The sequence below is a fragment of the Sebastes umbrosus genome, chromosome 14 (genome assembly GCF_015220745.1).
Source record: "Sebastes umbrosus isolate fSebUmb1 chromosome 14, fSebUmb1.pri, whole genome shotgun sequence".
Lineage (NCBI taxonomy): Eukaryota > Metazoa > Chordata > Actinopteri > Perciformes > Sebastidae > Sebastes > Sebastes umbrosus.
In genome coordinates this window covers 32,351,931-32,374,430 of record NC_051282.1, presented here as the reverse complement: position 1 = coordinate 32,374,430, position 22,500 = coordinate 32,351,931, and the positions used below count along the sequence as shown (strand labels likewise).

The 22,500-nt window shown below is 35.2% G+C and overlaps 1 protein-coding gene and 1 long non-coding RNA gene across 2 annotated transcripts in view; one reads left to right on the top strand and one right to left on the bottom strand.

Moving 5' to 3' along the window:
• Positions 1 to 22,500, bottom strand: part of samd14 (sterile alpha motif domain containing 14) — a 27,500-nt gene that overhangs the window by 4,303 nt on the left and 697 nt on the right. The window contains exons 2-5 of the mRNA XM_037791366.1: positions 7,645 to 7,694; positions 6,088 to 6,242; positions 1,682 to 1,798; positions 1,376 to 1,562 (exon numbers count right to left, since the gene is read on the bottom strand). Coding sequence (XP_037647294.1) covers positions 1,376 to 1,562; positions 1,682 to 1,798; positions 6,088 to 6,242; positions 7,645 to 7,681 — 496 coding nt within the window. The 5' untranslated portion in view covers positions 7,682 to 7,694. The remainder of the gene's footprint in view (positions 1 to 1,375; positions 1,563 to 1,681; positions 1,799 to 6,087; positions 6,243 to 7,644; positions 7,695 to 22,500) is intronic.
• LOC119501201 overlaps positions 1,606 to 22,500 on the top strand; it is a 21,672-nt gene continuing 777 nt past the window's right edge. Inside the window, exons 1-2 of the long non-coding RNA XR_005209780.1 lie at positions 1,606 to 1,770; positions 6,100 to 6,240. This is a non-coding gene — a long non-coding RNA (uncharacterized LOC119501201). The remainder of the gene's footprint in view (positions 1,771 to 6,099; positions 6,241 to 22,500) is intronic.

The window sequence follows — 22,500 nt, the reverse complement described above, 5'->3', positions numbered from 1 at the left end:
ATTAATATTAATATGATATTTATGGTTTCTTATCGTTCACATCGACACTGTGAAGCCGTGTGTCTGACCAGGTGTGTTTCCAGGTGTGCATACCTACCTGTCCGACCCTCTGTTCCTACTCATGTAAAAAGGTACGTGTGCAGATGTGTTAGAGATAACGTACAGCCAGTTAGAGATAACGTACAGCCAGTTAGAGATAACGTACAGCCAGTTAGAGATAACGTACAGCCAATTAGAGATAACGTACAGCTAGTTAGAGACAACGTACAGCCAGTTAGAGATAACGTACAGCTAGTTAGAGATAACGTACAGCCAATTAGAGATAACGTACAGCCAGTTAGAGATAACGTACAGCCAATTAGAGATAACGTACAGCTAGTTAGAGACAACGTACAGCCAGTTAGAGATAACGTACAGCTAGTTAGAGATAACGTACAGCCAGTTAGAGATAACGTACAGCCAATTAGAGATAACGTACAGCCAGTTAGAGATAACGTACAGCCAGTTAGAGACAACGTACAGCCAGTTAGAGATAACGTACAGCCAGTTAGAGATAACGTACAGCTAGCGGGTCATTGTTGTGAAATAAAGCCCGACAGGGCGATGCTGCACATTATCCTGATTATTACACGGCTACTTACTGAAGAAATCAATAACATGACACATAAACAGTCCTCCAGAGTCTGACATCAGAACTGCGCCCATAGCAACGGTCTGCTATACATAGCAACACTCTGTTATACATAGCAACGGTCTGTTACACGTAGCAACGGTCTGTTATACATAGCAACGGTCTGTTATACAGTCTGCTATACGTAGCAACGCTCTGTTATACATAGCAACGGTCTGTTACACGTAGCAACGGTCTGTTATACATAGCAACGGTCTGTTATACAGTCTGCTATACGTAGCAACGGTCTGTTATACGTAGCAACGGTCTGTTATACGTAGCAACGCTCTGTTATACGTAGCAATGGTCTGCTATATGTAGCAATGCTGTTATACGTAGCAACAGTCTGCTATACATAGCAACGGTCTGTTATACAGTCTGCTATACATAGCAATGGTCTGCTATACGTAGCAACGCTCTGCTATACATAGCAACGGTCTGTTATATATATACTATAGTATAGTAGTCATATAATATGAGGTTGTACTACTAGTATAGTATGTATTATAACTCTCAGGTGTTCTCAGGTGTGTTCAGGTATGTTCAGGTGTGTTCAGGTGTTTTCAGGTGTGTTCAGGAGTGTTCAGGTATGTTCAGGTGTGTTCAGGAGTGTTCAGGTGTGTTCAGGAATGTTCAGGTGTGTTCAGGTGTTTTCAGGTGTGTTTAGGACTGTTCAGGTGTGTTCAGGTGTTTTCAGGTGTGTACCTTCGCTGTCGGGCCTCCTGCTCCTCCTCATGTAGACCCGTGAGCAGTCGGAGGACGGGCAGGACCTGGACGGCGAGCTGCTGGGAGTCACCAGAGCCTCCTGAGACGTGGCGTTGGTCAGCTGGCGGTACCGCCCCCGCGGGGGAGCGGCCAATGACGCTCCTTCATCCTCCGGAGAGCGACGCACCTGAGCGACCAGAGCGAGGCAGATTGTTTTCTTTCTTTCTTTTTCATTAGCATTAATTAACATTAATTAGCATCCATGTTTACAACATGACGACCTTCGTGCGCTCTGATTGGTCTCACCAGTGACGTGTCGAAGGAGAAGGCGGGGCTTCGAGCTGACAGCAGGGAGTCAGGAGAGGGGGAGGAGCCTCGCATGGCCAGGTGGAGAGGTGAGCGGGCGGAGTGCAGCGGACTGTCCTGATAACACACACACACACACACACACACACACACATACACACACACATACACATGTACATTGTATGATGTCACCGTGATGTCATCAGTCTGCGTTACTAACTGAGGGTGGAGTTTAAGAGACATGGCGACTGTGGTATTAGTACTCTTACTGCAGTAACAGAGTATGTTTTATACTGTGGTATTAGTACTCTTACTGCAGTAACAGAGTATGTTTTATACTGTGGTATTAGTACTCTTACTGCAGTAACAGAGTATGTTTTATACTGTGGTATTAGTACTCTTACTGCAGTAACAGAGTATGTTTTATACTGTGGTATTAGTACTCTTACTGCAGTAACAGAGTATGTTTTATACTGTGGTATTAGTACTCTTACTGCAGTAACAGAGTATGTTTTATACTGTGGTATTAGTACTCTTACTGCAGTAACAGAGTATGTTTTCATAATGTGGTATTAGTACTCTTACTGCAGTAACAGAGTATGTTTTATACTGTGGTATTAGTACTCTTACTGCAGTAACAGAGTATGTTTTATACTGTGGTATTAGTACTCTTACTGCAGTAACAGAGTATGTTTTATACTGTGGTATTAGTACTCTTACTGCAGTAACAGAGTATGTTTTATACTGTGGTATTAGTACTCTTACTGCAGTAACAGAGTATGTTTTTATACTGTGGTATTAGTACTCTTACTGCAGTAACAGAGTATGTTTTCATAATGTGGTATTAGTACTCTTACTGCAGTAACAGAGTATGTTTTATACTGTGGTATTAGTACTCTTACTGCAGTAACAGAGTATGTTTTATACTGTGGTATTAGTACTCTTACTGCAGTAACAGAGTATGTTTTCATACTGTGGTATTAGTACTCTTACTGCAGTAACAGAGTATGTTTTATACTGTGGTATTAGTACTCTTACTGCAGTAACAGAGTATGTTTTATACTGTGGTATTAGTACTCTTACTGCAGTAACAGAGTATGTTTTCATAATGTGGTATTAGTACTCTTACTGCAGTAACAGAGTATGTTTTATACTGTGGTATTAGTACTCTTACTGCAGTAACAGAGTATGTTTATACTGTGGTATTAGTACTCTTACTGCAGTAACAGAGTATGTTTTCATACTGTGGTATTAGTACTCTTACTGCAGTAACAGAGTATGTTTTATACTGTGGTATTAGTACTCTTACTGCAGTAACAGAGTATGTTTTATACTGTGGTATTAGTACTCTTACTGCAGTAACAGAGTATGTTTGTCATACTGTGGTATTAGTACTCTTACTGCAGTAACAGAGTATGTTTTATACTGTGGTATTAGTACTCTTACTGCAGTAACAGAGTATGTTTTATACTGTGGTATTAGTACTCTTACTGCAGTAACAGAGTATGTTTTATACTGTTGGTATTAGTACTCTTACTGCAGTAACAGAGTATGTTTTCATACTGTGGTATTAGTACTCTTACTGCAGTAACAGAGTATGTTTTATACTGTGGTATTAGTACTCTTACTGCAGTAACAGAGTATGTTTTATACTGTGGTATTAGTACTCTTACTGCAGTAACAGAGTATGTTTTATACTGTGGTATTAGTACTCTTACTGCAGTAACAGAGTATGTTTTATACTGTGGTATTAGTACTCTTACTGCAGTAACAGAGTATGTTTTCATACTGTGGTATTAGTACTCTTACTGCAGTAACAGAGTATGTTTTATACTGTGGTATTAGTACTCTTACTGCAGTAACAGAGTATGTTTTCATACTGTGGTATTAGTACTCTTACTGCAGTAAACAGAGTATGTTTTATACTGTGGTATTAGTACTCTTACTGCAGTAACAGAGTATGTTTTATACTGTGGTATTAGTACTCTTACTGCAGTAACAGAGTATGTTTTATACTGTGGTATTAGTACTCTTACTGCAGTAACAGAGTATGTTTTATACTGTGGTATTAGTACTCTTACTGCAGTAACAGAGTATGTTTTCATACTGTGGTATTAGTACTCTACTGCAGTAACAGAGTATGTTTATACTGTGGTATTAGTACTCTTACTGCAGTAACAGAGTATGTTTTATACTGTGGTATTAGTACTCTTACTGCAGTAACAGAATATGTTTTCATAATGTGGTATTAGTACTCTTACTGCAGTAACAGAATATGTTTTATAATGTGGTATTAGTACTCTTACTGCAGTAACAGAATATGTTTTCATAATGTGGTATTAGTACTCTTACTGCAGTAACAGAGTATGTTTTCATACTGTGGTATTAGTACTCTTACTGCAGTAACAGAGTATGTTTTATACTGTGGTATTAGTACTCTTACTGCAGTAACAGAGTATGTTTTATACTGTGGTATTAGTACTCTTACTGCAGTAACAGAGTATGTTTTATACTGTGGTATTAGTACTCTTACTGCAGTAACAGAGTATGTTTTCATACTGTGGTATTAGTACTCTTACTGCAGTAACAGAGTATGTTTTCATACTGTGGTATTAGTACTCTTACTGCAGTAACAGAATATGTTTTCATAATGTGGTATTAGTACTCTTACTGCAGTAACAGAGTATGTTTTATACTGTGGTATTAGTACTCTTACTGCAGTAACAGAGTATGTTTTATACTGTGGTATTAGTACTCTTACTGCAGTAACAGAGTATGTTTTCATACTGTGGTATTAGTACTCTTACTGCAGTAACAGAGTATGTTTTCATACTGTGGTATTAGTACTCTTACTGCAGTAACAGAGTATGTTTTATACTGTGGTATTAGTACTCTTACTGCAGTAACAGAATATGTTTTCATACTGTGGTATTAGTACTCTTACTGCAGTAACAGAGTATGTTTTATACTGTGGTATTAGTACTCTTACTGCAGTAACAGAATATGTTTTCATAATGTGGTATTAGTACTCTTACTGCAGTAACAGAGTATGTTTTATACTGTGGTATTAGTACTCTTACTGCAGTAACAGAGTATGTTTTATACTGTGGTATTAGTACTCTTACTGCAGTAACAGAATATGTTTTCATAATGTGGTATTAGTACTCTTACTGTAGTAACAGAGTATGTTTTATACTGTGGTATTAGTACTCTTACTGCAGTAACAGAGTATGTTTTATACTGTGGTATTAGTACTCTTACTGCAGTAACAGAGTATGTTTTCATACTGTGGTATTAGTACTCTTACTGCAGTAACAGAGTATGTTTTATACTGTGGTATTAGTACTCTTACTGCAGTAACAGAGTATGTTTTATACTGTGGTATTAGTACTCTTACTGCAGTAACAGAGTATGTTTATACTGTGGTATTAGTACTCTTACTGCAGTAACAGAGTATGTTTTATACTGTGGTATTAGTACTCTTACTGCAGTAACAGAGTATGTTTTCATACTGTGGTATTAGTACTCTTACTGCAGTAACAGAGTATGTTTTCATACTGTGGTATTAGTACTCTTACTGCAGTAACAGAGTATGTTTTATACTGTAGGTATTAGTACTCTTACTGCAGTAACAGAGTATGTTTTATACTGTGGTATTAGTACTCTTACTGCAGTAACAGAGTATGTTTTATACTGTGGTATTAGTACTCTTACTGCAGTAACAGAGTATGTTTTATACTGTGGTATTAGTACTCTTACTGCAGTAACAGAATATGTTTTCATAATGTGGTATTAGTACTCTTACTGCAGTAACAGAGTATGTTTTATACTGTGGTATTAGTACTCTTACTGCAGTAACAGAGTATGTTTTATACTGTGGTATTAGTACTCTTACTGCAGTAACAGAGTATGTTTTCATACTGTGGTATTAGTACTCTTACTGCAGTAACAGAGTATGTTTTATACTGTGGTATTAGTACTCTTACTGCAGTAACAGAGTATGTTTTATACTGTGGTATTAGTACTCTTACTGCAGTAACAGAGTATGTTTTATACTGTGGTATTAGTACTCTTACTGCAGTAACAGAGTATGTTTTCATAATGTGGTATTAGTACTCTTACTGCAGTAACAGAGTATGTTTTCATACTGTGGTATTAGTACTCTTACTGCAGTAACAGAGTATGTTTTCATACTGTGGTATTAGTACTCTTACTGCAGTAACAGAGTATGTTTTATACTGTGGTATTAGTACTCTTACTGCAGTAACAGAGTATGTTTTATACTGTGGTATTAGTACTCTTACTGCAGTAACAGAGTATGTTTTCATACTGTGGTATTAGTACTTTTACTGCAGTAACAGAGTATGTTTTATACTGTGGTATTAGTACTTTTACAGTAACTGTACCTTCCTCTCCAGACTGTCGTCGCCCTCCGTGGAGCTCACGCTGTCACGGTAACGGGACCTGGAGGGGCGGTGCCTGCGAGCTTTGACAGACAGCTGGGCGCGGCCCTTCTGGATGCTGTTGTCCAGCAGCTCCGTCTCTGGGACCTCGTTCAGGTCTGAAACACCAACACACACTCTCATCCGTTAGCTTCACGACTCACTGTCACATTTAACATTCATCAGTTCATCCTCAACACCTGGAAACCAGAGGATTATGGGTATTTAGTGTCACTGATGGGTTCAGGTACAAATCTTAAAGTATTTTAATTCTACATATTGTGTTGTAAATTGGCATCGTGACAGCCCTCTACTGGTTAAAACACGGCTACTGCAATTTATTTCCATAATGAGCTCCTCTTCCTCCTCCTCCTTCTCTTCCTCCTCCTCCTCTTCCTCCTCCTCTTCCTCCTCTTCCTCCTTCTCTTCCTCCTCCTCCTCTTCCTCCTCTTCCTCCTCCTCTTCCTCTTCCTCCTCCTCCTCTTCCTCCTCTTCCTCCTCCTCTTCCTCTTCCTCCTCTTCCTCCTCCTCTTCCTCCTCCTCTTCCTCTTCCTCTTCCTCCTCTTCCTCCTCCTCTTCCTCCTCCCACTCAGCCCATCAGAGCGCCATCAAATATTCATCATGATGACCAACGCACGCACGCACGCACGCACGCACGCACGCACGCACACACACACACACACACACACACACACACACACACACACACACACACACACACACACACACACACGTGTTGGTCTGTCTCTACTTGTGAGGCCCCCTAACGTGAACCTTAAAACCAGGGTCTCTCTCTCAGTACGCTGGTTTACAACTGACATGGTCCTCGCAAAGATAGTAAAACAAGCCTGTCTTATTATGTTTTTATTATCTGCGTATTTTACCAGATAGTTTGTTAGTTTCAAACTGAAACATTTTTTCTAATTTAATCTGTTAGTCTAAGTTACATTTAAATCCCAGCAAGAGCTTATTAATAATTGTGATGAAACTGGTATTGTGCCTTCCAGAATAAGGTAGTATAACAAACAAATAAATAAATAAAAAAAAGAGAAATACTCCGTAAACCTCTGCTGCTTTATTAATGAACTTTAAAAATCCGGTTTAGTTTCCTTCATGATACATAATGTTGTGTTAAAGAACTCTCTGGACTTCTTTTTAGGAGAATATTAACTAAAAATAAATTATTATTTTAGATCCAAACGACATGCAGACGAAGTGAAGTACTTTATGAGAGGTGAAAAAAAAAAAAAATATATATATATGTATATATATATATATATATTGAAACTAGGGCTGTCAAAGTTAACATGATAATAACACGATAATAACACGATAATAACACGATAAAAACGCATCAACGCATATTTGTTTTAACGGATACTGGTATTATAGTAAACTCTGTTCCAGTAAAAGTACTAATGCTACACTATAAAAATACTCTGTTACAGTAAAAGTACTAATGCCAAAGAGTAAAAATACTATGCTAGAGTAAAAGTACTTGTTTGTGTATGTGAGACTCACCGAACACGTTGTCTGTGTCGTCCAGGCCGGCAGACATGACTCAGCAGTTTCTGTTCAGAGACAGAAAAACACAGAATTCAACGATTAATTTAAAGGAGCCGTACAAAATTTAGTAAACTGTTGAGGTTTTCTGTCTTTAATAGTTCGTGGGGTCCCTCTGGGAAGCGTCCTGGGGTCTTGATTCTTTCTATTTAACGTTATAGAGATTTAAAGGAACAGTTCAACATTTCTTTGTGTTCTCCAGAGTCTGGTTCAGGGCATGTTTAGCCTAGCTTAGCACAAATAAACACAAACATCAACTCCAAAGCAGACTGATCCACATCCAGAACTTTTAAGAACTTTTTCTTTACAGTGCTGTGACACTAGAATTATCTGAATGTGTTGCCACTGAAAGTAAAAGTTCACATTATTGATAGATAGACCAAAGTAATTGATGAAAATTATTGATTTACATTAGAAATTTAGATTTTGTGGCTTATTTTGAAGACGTTTTTAATGTGACTCAGTCCCACATCCACCGTCCTGCTGCCCCAAATACTCACTACGCCACCAAATGTAGATTAATCCGCCTCTGAAAATAGTCCCCAACAAAGTCACTATTTCCTCCTGTTTGTTTGATTAAACCAACAGCGAGCAGCTGTTTTAGGAAATTACGGAGCCTTTTTTTAAACATGAAACTATATTCGTCTCCTCCTCTGTGAAGTGGGTCAGCAGGATCAGCCGAGTCTCGTCGTCTCCCTCCTGACTTCCTGCCTCAGGACTCGCTCTGTCTTTAGACATCAGTCTGAGTTTTCTGCTGAATTCTTAATGAGGCTTTTCAGAGGTCAACTGCTCAGAGAGGCTGGGGGGGGAATGGAGGAGGATGGAGGAGGATGGGGGGGGATGGAGGAGGATGGAGGAGGATGGGGGAGGATGAGGGAGGATGGAGGAGGATGGGGGAGGATGGAGGAGGATGGAGGAGGATGAGGGAGGATGAGGGAGGATGGAGGAGGATGGGGGAGGATGAGGGAGGGTGGAGGAGGATGGGGGGGAAAGGGAGGATAAGGGAGGTTGGGGAAGGATGGAGGAGGCTGAGCCATGTTATATCTTGTTATGTTGTGTTATATCTTGTTGTTATGTCATGTTATATCTTGTTGTTATGTCATGTTATATATTGTTGTTATGTTGTGGTACATCTTGTTGTTATGTCATGTTATATCTTGTTGTTATGTCATGTTATATCTCGTTATGTCATGTTATATCTTGTTGTTATGTCATGTTATATCTTGTTATGTTGTGTTATATCTTGTTGTTATGTCATGTTATATATTGTTGTTATGTCATGTTATATCTTGTTGTTATGTCATGTTATATCTCGTTATGTCATGTTATATATTGTTGTTATGTCATGTTATATCTTGTTGTTATGTCATGTTATATTTTTTTATTTTGTGTTATAGCTTGTTGTTATGTCATGTTATATATTGTTGTTATTTCATGTTATATCTTGTTGTTATGTTGTGTTATATCTTGTTTTTATGTCATGTTATATATTGTTGTTATGTTGTGGTACATCTTGTTGTTATGTCATGTTATATCTTGTTTTTATGTCATGTTATATCTTTTTATGTTGTGTTATAGCTTGTATTGTGTTATATATTGTTATCATGTTGTGTTGTGTTATATCTTTTTGTAATCCCATGTTATATCTTGTATTATGTTATATATTGTTGTCATGTTGTGTTATATCTTGTTGTCATCCGGTGTTATATCTTGTTGTCATGTTACATCTTGTATTGTGTTATATCTTGTTGTCATGTTGTGTTATATCTTGTATTATGTTATATTTTGTTGTTATGTTGTGTTGTGTTATAACTTGTCATGCAGTGTTATATCTTGCTACTATGTCATGTTATATCTTGTATTGTGTTATATATTGTTGTCATGTCTTGTTGTCATGTCGTGTTATATATTGTTGTCATGTCGTGTTGTGTTATATCTTGCTGTTATGTCATGTAATATCTTGTATTGTGTTATATCTTGTTGTCATGTCGTGTCATGTTATATTGTGTTGTTATGTCATGTAATATCTTGTATTGTGTTATATCTTGTTGTCATGTTGTGTTATATCTTTTATTATGTTATATTTTGTTGTTATGTTGTGTTGTGTTATAGCTTGTCATGCCGTGTTATATGTTGTTGTCATGTCGTGTCATGTTATATCTTGTATTATGTTATATATTGTTGTCATGTCGTGTTATATATTGTTGTCATGTCCTGTTGTGTTATATATTGTTGTATGTCATGTAATATCTTGTATTGTGTTATATCTTGTTGTCGTGTCGTGTTATATATTGTTGTTATGTCATGTAATATCTTGTATTGTGTTATATCTTGTTATCATGTCGTGTTATATATTGTTGTTATGGCATGTAATGTCTTGTATTGTGTTATATCTTGTTGTCATGTCGTGTTATATATTGTTGTTATGTCATGTAATATCTTGTATTGTGTTATATCTTGTTGTCATGCCGTGTTGTAACTGGGATTTTGAGAACTGTAGTCGATTGAGCTGCTTTAAACCTTTTACAGATTAAAACATGTCAACATTTATCCTCTAAACACAGTGATTTCACTGCTTCAGTGATAAGTTTGGTTTTGTAGACAGAAGAGGAGCTAAAAATGTAAAGTTTTCCTGATGGTGGCGTGACAAGAAAGTTCATGCAGTCATTAAAATCTACAGCAGAGGTTTTCCAAACTGTGAGGGACAACAGGAAGTTAGTTATTGTTGTTTGGCTGCTGATTTGAGTGTTCACCGGATACTTTAAAACATGATTCATCATGTTTATCCCCCAAACAGAAGTAACACAAAGAACACTAACAGGAGAGACAAAAAACGTTTTTCATGTTGCAATATTAATATTATTTTGACATTACTACAGCGGTGTGGACCTCTGATGTAATGAGTTTATACTTATCAAACGTCCCGATCCAAACTACGAACTATCAGAATTATGAACACAGTCTGGACAGAAAGATGATGTCGGCAAATAAAAGATTAACATGTAACAGAGAGAGAGAGGTAGAAAGACAGAGAGAATAGGAGAGAGAGAGAATAGGAGAGAGAGAGAGAATAGGAGAGAGAGAGAGGTGGAGAGGTGGGCAGGTAGCCCAGAAGAAAGGCCATCTGCTGCCTCACCCTGCAGCCACTGTGTGAGCAGTAAACAGATGGACAGTGGACATCCTGTTCTGAGGCAAAAAAAAACTGAACCACAGAAAACCGGTAATACATTACATTAAACTAATAAATAAACCAATGAAAACCAAACACCTGAGATGAGCTCATCATCACAAAATACCAAAACCAAATATAGTTTGTTGACACAAATATTTGCCCAGCTGAAGTGCTCATGAGCAAAACAATAGCTGTGTTCAACCAGACTCTTGAGTGCAGCACACACTGACCGAATCCTGTAGTTTACTTTGACATGCGTCAGTGTTCGCACGTTTGTGACAATTTGTGTAATGTTTTGTGTTGCGTCATTTTAATGCTCATAAGATTTTAATTTATGTTGTTTAGTGTCTGTTGTTATATCTTGTTGTTATGTCATGTAATTTTGTGTTGTTATGTTGTGTCGTGTTATATCTTGTTGTGTTGTGTTATATCTTGTATCATGTTATATTTTGTTGTGTCATGTTATATCTTGTTGTGTCATGTTATATCTTGTATCATGTTATATCTTGTTGTGTCGTGTTATATCTTGTATCGTGTTATATTTTGTTGTCATGTCACGTTGTATCTTGTTGTGTTATATCTTATTGTGTCGTGTTATATCTTGTTGTGTTGTGTTATATCTTGTCGTGTTATATCTTGTTGTCATGTCGTGTTATATCTTGTTGTGTTGTGTTATATCTTATCGTGTTGTGTTATATCTTATCGTGTTGTGTTATATCTTGTTGTGTTGTGTTATATCTTGTCGTGTTATATCTTGTTGTCATGTCGTGTTATATCTTGTTGTATTGTGTTATATCTTATCGTGTTGTGTTATATCTTATCGTGTTGTGTTATATCTTGTCGTGTTATATCTTGTTGTCGTATTATATCTTGTTGTGTCATGTTATGTCTTGTTATGTTGTGTTATATCTTGTTGTCATGTCGTATTATATCTTGTATCATGTTATATCTTGTCGTGTTATATCTTGTTGTGTCGTGTTATATCTTTTCTTGTTGTATTATATCTTATCGTGTCGTGTTATATCTTGTTGTGTCGTGTTATATCTTTTCTTGTTGTATTATATCTTATCGTGTCGTGTTATATCTTGTTGTGTCGTGTTAAATCTTGTCTTGTCGTATTATATCTTGTTGTGTCGTGTTATATCTTTTCTTGTTGTATTATATCTTATCATGTCGTGTTATATCTTGTTGTGTCGTGTTAAATCTTGTCTTGTCGTGTTATATCTTTTCTTGTTGTATTATATCTTATCGTGTCGTGTTATATCTTGTTGTGTCGTGTTATATCTTGCCTTGTCGTGTTAAATCTTGTCTTATCGTTTTATATCTTGTTGTGTCGTGTTATATCTTGCCTTGTCGTGTTAAATCTTGTCTTATCGTTTTATATCTTGTTGTGTCCTGTTATATCTTGTCTTGTCGTGTTATATCTTGTCTTGTCGCGTTATATCTTGTTGTGTCGTGTTATATCTTGTCTTGTCGTGTTGTATCTTGTCTTGTCGTGTTATATCTTGTTGTGTCGTGTTATATCTTGTCTTGTCGTGTTATATCTTGTCGTGTTGTGTTATATCTTGTTGTTTCGTTTTATATCTTGTCGTGTCGTGTTATATCTTGTTGTGGCGTGTTATATCTTGTTGTGTCGTGTTATATTTTGTTGAGTCGTGTTATATCTTGTGTCATGTTATATCTTGTTGTGTCGTGTTATATCTTTTCTTGTTGTATTATATCTTATCGTGTCTGTTATATCTTGTTGTGTCGTGTTAAATCTTGTCTTGTCGTGTTGTATCTTTTCTTGTTGTATTATATCTTATCGTGTCGTGTTATATCTTATCGTGTCATGTTATATCTTGTTGTTTCGTGTTATATCTTGTTGTGTCGTGTTATATCTTGTCTTGTCGTGTTATATCTTGTTGTTTCGTGTTATATCTTGTCTTATCGTTTTATATCTTGTCGTGTCGTGTTATATCTTGTTGTGTCGTGTTATATCTTGTTGTGTCGTGTTAAATATTGTCTTGTCGTGTTATATCTTGTTGTGTCGTGTTATATCTTGTTGTGTTGTGTTATATCTTGTTGTGTCGTGTTATATCTTGTTGTGTCGTGTTATATCTTGTTGTGTTGTGTTATATCTTGTTGTGTCGTGTTATATCTTGTTGTGTCGTGTTATATCTTGTGTCATGTTATATCTTGTTGTGTCGTGTTATATCTTATTTTCTTGTCGTGTTATATCGTGTCGTGTTATATCTTGTTGTGTCGTGTTATATCTTTTCTTGTTGTATTATATCTTATCGTGTCGTGTTATATCTTGTTGTGTCGTGTTAAATCTTGTCTTGTCGTATTATATCTTGTTGTGTCGTGTTATATCTTTTCTTGTTGTATTATATCTTATCGTGTCGTGTTATATCTTGTTGTGTTGTGTTAAATCTTGTCTTGTCGTGTTATATCTTTTCTTGTTGTATTATATCTTATCGTGTCGTGTTATATCTTGTTGTGTCGTGTTATATCTTGCCTTGTCGTGTTAAATCTTGTCTTATCGTTTTATATCTTGTTGTGTCGTGTTATATCTTGTCTTTTCGTGTTATATCTTGTCTTGTCGTGTTATATCTTGTTGTGTCGTGTTATATCTTGTCTTGTCGTGTTGTATCTTGTCTTGTCGTGTTATATCTTGTTGTGTCGTGTTATATCTTGTCTTGTCGTGTTATATCTTGTCGTGTTGTGTTATATCTTGTTGTTTCGTTTTATATCTTGTCGTGTCGTGTTATATCTTGTTGTGGCGTGTTATATCTTGTTGTGTCGTGTTATATTTTGTTGTGTCGTGTTATATCTTGTGTCATGTTATATCTTGTTGTGTCGTGTTATATCTTGTTGTGTCGTGTTAAATCTTGTCTTGTCGTGTTATATCTTGTCGTGTTGTGTTATATCTTGTTGTGTCGTGTTATATCTTGTTGTGTCGTGTTATATCTTGTTGTGTCGTGTTATATCTTGTTGTGTCATGTTATATCTTGTTGTCTTGTCGTGTTATATCTTATTGTGCCGTGTTATATCTTGTTGTGTTGTGTTATATCTTGTCGTGTTATATCTTGTTGTCATGTCGTGTTATATCTTGTTGTGTTTTGTTATATCTTATCGTGTTGTGTTATATCTTATCGTGTTGTGTTATATCTTGTCGTGTTATATCTTGTTGCGTATTATATCTTGTTGTGTCATGTTATGTCTTGTTATGTTGTGTTATATCTTGTTGTGTCGTGTCATATCTTTTCTTGTTGTATTATATCTTATTGTGTCGTGTTATATCTTGTTGTGTCGTGTTATATCTTTTCTTGTTGTATTATATCTTATCGTGTCGTGTTATATCTTGTTGTGTCGTGTTATATCTTGTTGTGTCGTGTTATATCTTGCCTTGTCGTGTTAAATCTTGTCTTGTCGTGTTATATCTTGTCTTATCGTTTTATATCTTGTTGTTTCGTGTTATATCTTGTTGTGTCGTGTTATATCTTGTCTTGTCGTGTTATATCTTGTTGTTTCGTGTTATATCTTGTCTTATCGTTTTATATCTTGTTGTGTCGTGTTATATCTTGTTGTGTCGTGTTATATCTTGTTGTGTCGTGTTAAATATTGTCTTGTCGTGTTATATCTTGTTGTGTCGTGTTATATCTTGTTGTGTCGTGTTATATCTTGTTGTGTCGTGTTATATCTTGTGTCGTGTTATATCTTGTTGTGTCATGTTATATCTTATTTTCTTGTCGTGTTATATCTTGTCGTGTTATATCGTGTTGTGTCGTGTTATATCGTGTTGTGTCGTGTTATATCTTGTCTTGTCGTGTTATATCTTGTCGTGTTGTATCGTGTTGTGTCGTGTTATATCGTGTTGTGTCGTGTTATATCTTGTTGTCTTGTCGTGTTAAATCTTGTCTTGTCGTGTTGTATCTTGTCTTGTCGTGTTATATCTTGTTGTGTCGTGTTATATCTTGTCTTGTCGTGTTATATCTTGTCGTGTTGTGTTATATCTTGTTGTTTCGTTTTATATCTTGTCGTGTCGTGTTATATCTTGTTGTGGCGTGTTATATCTTGTTGTGTCGTGTTATATTTTGTTGTGTCGTGTTATATCTTGTGTCATGTTATATCTTGTTGTGTCGTGTTATATCTTGTTGTGTCGTGTTAAATCTTGTCTTGTCGTGTTATATCTTGTCGTGTTGTGTTATATCTTGTTGTGTCGTGTTATATCTTGTTGTGTCGTGTTATATCTTGTTGTGTCGTGTTATATCTTGTTGTGTCATGTTATATCTTGTTGTCTTGTCGTGTTATATCTTATTGTGCCGTGTTATATCTTGTTGTGTTGTGTTATATCTTGTCGTGTTATATCTTGTTGTCATGTCGTGTTATATCTTGTTGTGTTTTGTTATATCTTATCGTGTTGTGTTATATCTTATCGTGTTGTGTTATATCTTGTCGTGTTATATCTTGTTGCGTATTATATCTTGTTGTGTCATGTTATGTCTTGTTATGTTGTGTTATATCTTGTTGTCATGTCGTATTATATCTTGTATCATGTTATATCTTGTTGTGTTATATCTTGTTTTTTCGTGTCATATCTTGTTGTGTCGTGTTATATCTTGTCTTGTCGTGTTATATCTTGTTGTGTCGTGTCATATCTTTTCTTGTTGTATTATATCTTATTGTGTCGTGTTATATCTTGTTGTGTCGTGTTATATCTTTTCTTGTTGTATTATATCTTATCGTGTCGTGTTATATCTTGTTGTGTCGTGTTATATCTTGTTGTGTCGTGTTATATCTTGCCTTGTCGTGTTAAATCTTGTCTTGTCGTGTTATATCTTGTCTTATCGTTTTATATCTTGTTGTGTCGTGTTATATCTTTTCTTGTTGTATTATATCTTATCGTGTCATGTTATATCTTGTTGTTTCGTGTTATATCTTGTTGTGTCGTGTTATATCTTGTCTTGTCGTGTTATATCTTGTTGTTTCGTGTTATATCTTGTCTTATCATTTTATATCTTGTTGTGTCGTGTTATATCTTGTTGTGTCATGTTATATCTTGTTGTGTCGTGTTAAATATTGTCTTGTCGTGTTATATCTTGTTGTGTCGTGTTATATCTTGTTGTGTCGTGTTATATCTTGTTGTGTCGTGTTATATCTTGTGTCGTGTTATATCTTGTTGTGTCATGTTATATCTTATTTTCTTGTCGTGTTATATCTTGTCGTGTTATATCGTGTTGTGTCGTGTTATATCGTGTTGTGTCGTGTTATATCTTGTCTTGTCGTGTTATATATTGTAGTGTTGTATCTTTTTGTGTCGTGTTATATCGTGTTGTGTCGTGTTATATCTTGTTGTCTTGTCGTGTTAAATCTTGTCTTGTCGTGTTATATCTTGTCGTGTTGTGTCATATCTTGTTGTGTCGTGTTATATCTTGTTTTCTTGTCCTGTTATATCTTGTCGTGTTATATCGTGTTGTGTCGTGTTATATCTTGTTGTGTCGTGTTATATCTTGTTGTGTCGTGTTATATCTTGTCTTGTCGTGTTATATCTTGTCGTGTGATGTTATATCTTGTCGTGTCGTGTTATATCTTGTCGTGTCGTGTTATATCTTGTCTTGTCGTGTTATATCTTGTCGTGTCGTGTTATATCTTGTTGTGTCGTGTTATATCTTATTTTCTTGTCGTGTTATATCGTGTCGTGTTATATCTTGTTGTGTCGTGTTATATCTTTTCTTGTCGTGTTATATCTTGTCTTGTCGCGTTATATCTTGTTGTGTCGTGTTATATCTTGTCTTGTCGTGTTGTATCTTGTCTTGTCGTGTTATATCTTGTTGTGTCGTGTTATATCTTGTCTTGTCGTGTTATATCTTGTCGTGTTGTGTTATATCTTGTTGTTTCGTTTTATATCTTGTCGTGTCGTGTTATATCTTGTTGTGGCGTGTTATATCTTGTTGTGTCGTGTTATATTTTGTTGAGTCGTGTTATATCTTGTGTCATGTTATATCTTGTTGTGTCGTGTTATATCTTGTTGTGTCGTGTTAAATCTTGTCTTGTCGTGTTATATCTTGTTGTGTCGTGTTATATCTTGTTGTGTCGTGTTATATCTTGTTGTGTCGTGTTATATCTTGTTGTGTCATGTTATATCTTGTTGTCTTGTCGTGTTATATCTTATTGTGTCGTGTTATATCTTGTTGTGTTGTGTTATATCTTGTCGTGTTATATCTTGTTGTCATGTCGTGTTATATCTTGTTGTGTTGTGTTATATCTTATCGTGTTGTGTTATATCTTATCGTGTTGTGTTATATCTTGTCGTGTTATATCTTGTTGCGTATTATATCTTGTTGTGTCATGTTATGTCTTGTTATGTTGTGTTATATCTTGTTGTCATGTCGTATTATATCTTGTATCATGTTATATCTTGTTGTGTTATATCTTGTTTTTTCGTGTTATATCTTGTTGTGTCGTGTTAAATCTTGTCTTGTCGTGTTATATCTTGTTGTGTCGTGTTATATCTTTTCTTGTTGTATTATATCTTATCGTGTCGTGTTATATCTTGTTGTTTCGTGTTATATCTTGTTGTGTCGTGTTATATCTTGTCTTGTCGTGTTATATCTTGTTGTTTCGTGTTATCTCTTGTCTTATCGTTTTATATCTTGTCGTGTCGTGTTATATCTTGTTGTGTCGTGTTATATCTTGTTGTGTCGTGTTAAATATTGTCTTGTCGTGTTATATCTTGTTGTGTCATGTTATGTCTTGTTATGTTGTGTTATATCTTGTTGTCATGTCGTATTATATCTTGTATCATGTTATATCTTGTTGTGTTATATCTGGTCTTGTCGTGTTATATCTTGTTGTGTCGTGTTATATCTTGTCTTGTCGTGTTATATCTTGTTGTGTCGTGTTATATCTTTTCTTGTTGTATTATATCTTATAGTGTCGTGTTATATCTTGTTGTGTCGTGTTATATCTTGTCTTGTCGTGTTATATCTTGTTGTGTCGTGTTATATTTTTTCTTGTTGTATTATATCTTATCGTGTCGTGTTATATCTTGTTGTGTCGTGTTATATCTTGCCTTGTCGTGTTAAATCTTGTCTTGTCGTGTTATATCTTGTCTTATCGTTTTATATCTTGTTGTGTCGTGTTATATCTTTTCTTGTTGTATTATATCTTATCGTGTCATGTTATATCTTGTTGTTTCGTGTTATATCTTGTTGTGTCGTGTTATATCTTGTCTTGTCGTGTTATATCTTGTTGTTTCGTGTTATATCATGTCTTATCGTTTTATATCTTGTCGTGTCGTGTTATATCTTGTTGTGTCGTATTATATCTTGTTGTGTCGTGTTAAATATTGTCTTGTCGTGTTATATCTTGTTGTGTCGTGTTATATCGTGTTGTGTCGTGTTATATCTTGTCTTGTCGTGTTATATCTTGTCGTGTTGTATCGTGTTGTGTCGTGTTATATCGTGTTGTGTCGTGTTATATCTTGTTGTCTTGTCGTGTTAAATCTTGTCTTGTCGTGTTGTATCTTGTCTTGTCGTGTTATATCTTGTTGTGTCGTGTTATATCTTGTCTTGTCGTGTTATATCTTGTCGTGTTGTGTTATATCTTGTTGTTTCGTGTTATATCTTGTTGTGTCGTGTTATATCTTGTTGTGTCGTCTTATATCTTGTGTCGTGTTATATCTTGTTGTGTCGTGTTATATCTTATTTTCTTGTTGTGTTACATCGTGTCGTGTTATATCTTGTTGTGTCGTGTTAAATCTTGTCTTGTCGTATTATATCTTGTGTCGTGTTATATCTTTTCTTGTTGTATTATATCTTATCGTGTCGTGTTATATCTTGTTGTGTCGTGTTAAATCTTGTCTTGTCGTATTATATCTTGTTGTGTCGTGTTATATCTTTTCTTGTTGTATTATATCTTATCGTGTCATGTTATATCTTGTTGTGTCGTGTTAAATCTTGTCTTGTCGTGTTATATCTTTTCTTGTTGTATTATATCTTATCGTGTCGTGTTATATCTTATCGTGTCATGTTATATCTTGTTGTTTCGTGTTATATCTTGTTGTGTCGTGTTATATCTTGTCTTGTCGTGTTATATCTTGTTGTTTCGTGTTATATCTTGTCTTATCGTTTTATATCTTGTCGTGTCGTGTTATATCTTGTTGTGTCGTGTTATATCTTGTTGTGTCGTGTTAAATATTGTCTTGTCGTGTTATATCTTGTTGTGTCGTGTTATATCTTGTTGTGTTGTGTTATATCTTGTTGTGTCGTGTTATATCTTGTTGTGTTGTGTTATATCTTGTTGTGTCGTGTTATATCTTGTTGTGTCGTGTTATATCTTGTTGTGTTGTGTTATATCTTGTTGTGTCGTGTTATATCTTGTGTCATGTTATATCTTATCGTGTCGTGTTATATCTTGTTGTGTCGTGTTATATCTTTTCTTGTTGTATTATATCTTATCGTGTCGTGTTATATCTTGTTGTGTCGTGTTAAATCTTGTCTTGTCGTATTATATCTTGTTGTGTCGTGTTATATCTTTTCTTGTTGTATTATATCTTATCGTGTCATGTTATATCTTGTTGTGTCGTGTTAAATCTTGTCTTGTCGTGTTATATCTTTTCTTGTTGTATTATATCTTATCGTGTCGTGTTATATCTTATCGTGTCATGTTATATCTTGTTGTTTCGTGTTATATCTTGTTGTGTCGTGTTATATCTTGTCTTGTCGTGTTATATCTTGTTGTTTCGTGTTATATCTTGTCTTATCGTTTTATATCTTGTCGTGTCGTGTTATATCTTGTTGTGTCGTGTTATATCTTGTTGTGTCGTGTTAAATATTGTCTTGTCGTGTTATATCTTGTTGTGTCGTGTTATATCTTGTTGTGTTGTGTTATATCTTGTTGTGTCGTGTTATATCTTGTTGTGTCGTGTTATATCTTGTTGTGTCGTGTTATATCTTGTTGTGTTGTGTTATATCTTGTTGTGTCGTGTTATATCTTGTGTCATGTTATATCTTATCGTGTCGTGTTATATCTTGTTGTGTCGTGTTAAATCTTGTCTTGTCGTATTACATCTTGTTGTGTCGTGTTATATCTTTTCTTGTTGTATTATATCTTATCGTGTCGTGTTATATCTTGTTGTGTCGTGTTAAATCTTGTCTTGTCGTGTTATATCTTTTCTTGTTGTATTATATCTTATCGTGTCGTGTTATATCTTGTTGTGTCGTGTTATATCTTGCCTTGTCGTGTTAAATCTTGTCTTATCGTTTTATATCTTGTTGTGTCGTGTTATATCTTGTCTTGTCGTGTTGTATCTTGTCTTGTCGTGTTATATCTTGTTGTGTCGTGTTATATCTTGTCTTGTCGTGTTATATCTTGTCGTGTTGTGTTATATCTTGTTGTTTCGTTTTATATCTTGTCGTGTCGTGTTATTTCTTGTTGTGGCGTGTTATATCTTGTTGTGTCGTGTTATATTTTGTTGTGTCGTGTTATATCTTGTGTCATGTTATATCTTGTTGTGTCGTGTTATATCTTGTTGTGTCGTGTTAAATCTTGTCTTGTCGTGTTATATCTTGTCGTGTTGTGTTATATCTTGTTGTGTCGTGTTATATCTTGTTGTGTCGTGTTATATCTTGTTGTGTCGTGTTATATCTTGTTGTGTCGTGTTATATCTTGTTGTGTCATGTTATATCTTGTTGTCTTGTCGTGTTATATCTTATTGTGCCGTGTTATATCTTGTTGTGTTGTGTTATATCTTGTCGTGTTATATCTTGTTGTCATGTCGTGTTATATCTTGTTGTGTTGTGTTATATCTTATCGTGTTGTGTTATATCTTATCGTGTTGTGTTATATCTTGTCGTGTTATATCTTGTTGCGTATTATATCTTGTTGTGTCATGTTATGTCTTGTTATGTTGTGTTATATCTTGTTGTCATGTCGTATTATATCTTGTATCATGTTATATCTTGTTGTGTTATATCTTGTTTTTTCGTGTTATATCTTGTTGTGTCGTGTTATATCTTGTCTTGTCGTGTTATATCTTGTTGTGTCGTGTCATATCTTTTCTTGTTGTATTATATCTTATCGTGTCGTGTTATATCTTGTTGTGTCGTGTTAAATCTTGTCTTGTCGTGTTATATCTTGTTGTGTCGTGTTATATCTTTTCTTGTTGTATTATATCTTATCGTGTCGTGTTATATCTTGTTGTGTCCTGTTATATCTTGTTGTGTCGTGTTATATCTTGCCTTGTCGTGTTAAATCTTGTCTTGTCGTGTTATATCTTGTCTTATCGTTTTATATCTTGTTGTGTCGTGTTATATCTTTTCTTGTTGTATTATATCTTATCGTGTCATGTTATATCTTGTTGTTTCGTGTTATATCTTGTTGTGTCGTGTTATATCTTGTCTTGTCGTGTTATATCTTGTTGTTTCGTGTTATATCTTGTCTTATCGTTTTATATCTTGCTGTGTCGTGTTATATCTTGTTGTGTCGTGTTATATCTTGTTGTGTCGTGTTAAATATTGTCTTGTCGTGTTATATCTTGTTGTGTCGTGTTATATCTTGTTGTGTTGTGTTATATCTTGTTGTGTCGTGTTATATCTTGTTGTGTCGTGTTATATCTTGTTGTGTCGTGTTATATCTTTTGTCGTGTTATATCTTGTTGTGTCGTGTTATATCTTATTTTCTTGTCGTGTTATATCTTGTCGTGTTATATCGTGTTGTGTCGTGTTATATCGTGTTGTGTCGTGTTATATCTTGTCTTGTCGTGTTATATCTTGTCGTGTTATATCGTGTTGTGTCGTGTTATATCTTGTTGTGTCGTGTTATATCTTGTCTTGTCGTGTTATATCTTGTCGTGTTGTATCGTGTTGTGTCGTGTTATATCTTGTTGTCTTGTTGTGTTAAATCTTGTCTTGTCGTGTTATATCTTGTCGTGTTGTGTCATATCTTGTTGTGTCGTGTTATATCTTCTTTTCTTGTCCTGTTATATCTTGTCGTGTTATATCGTGTTGTGTCGTGTTATATCTTGTTGTGTCGTGTTATATCTTGTTGTGTCGTGTTATATCTTGTTGTGTCGTGTTATATCTTGTCTTGTCGTGTTATATCTTGTTGTGTCGTGTTATATCTTGTCGTGTCGTGTTATATCTTGTCGTGTCGTGTTATATCTTGTCTTGTCGTGTTATATCTTGTCGTGTCGTGTTATATCTTGTTGTGTCATGTTATATCTTGTTTTCTTGTCGTGTTATATCTTGTCGTGTTGTGTTGTGTTATATCTTGTCTTGTCGTGTTATATCTTGTTGTGTCGTGTTATATCTTGTCGTGTCATATTTTTCGTTATATCTTCTCTAGCTATACATTTTTTGATGACTTCAGGTCGTGTTGTTTTATTTGGTGTCGTGTTTGGTCACGCTGATTTGTGTCTTGTCATATCGTGTGTGGTGTCATTTCATATTATTTTGTTACACATCATGTTATGTCCATTCATGTTGTCGTGTTGTCGTGAAGTGTCATATTTCATTATGTCGTGTGATTCTGCGCCATTTCACGCCACGAGTTGTCAAGTCGTTTTTTGTGGTGTTGTTCTGTGTCATGACTTCTATCTTTTTGTGTTGTGTAATTTAATGTCTTGCCGTGTCATTTTGTGGTATTTGAACATCTTG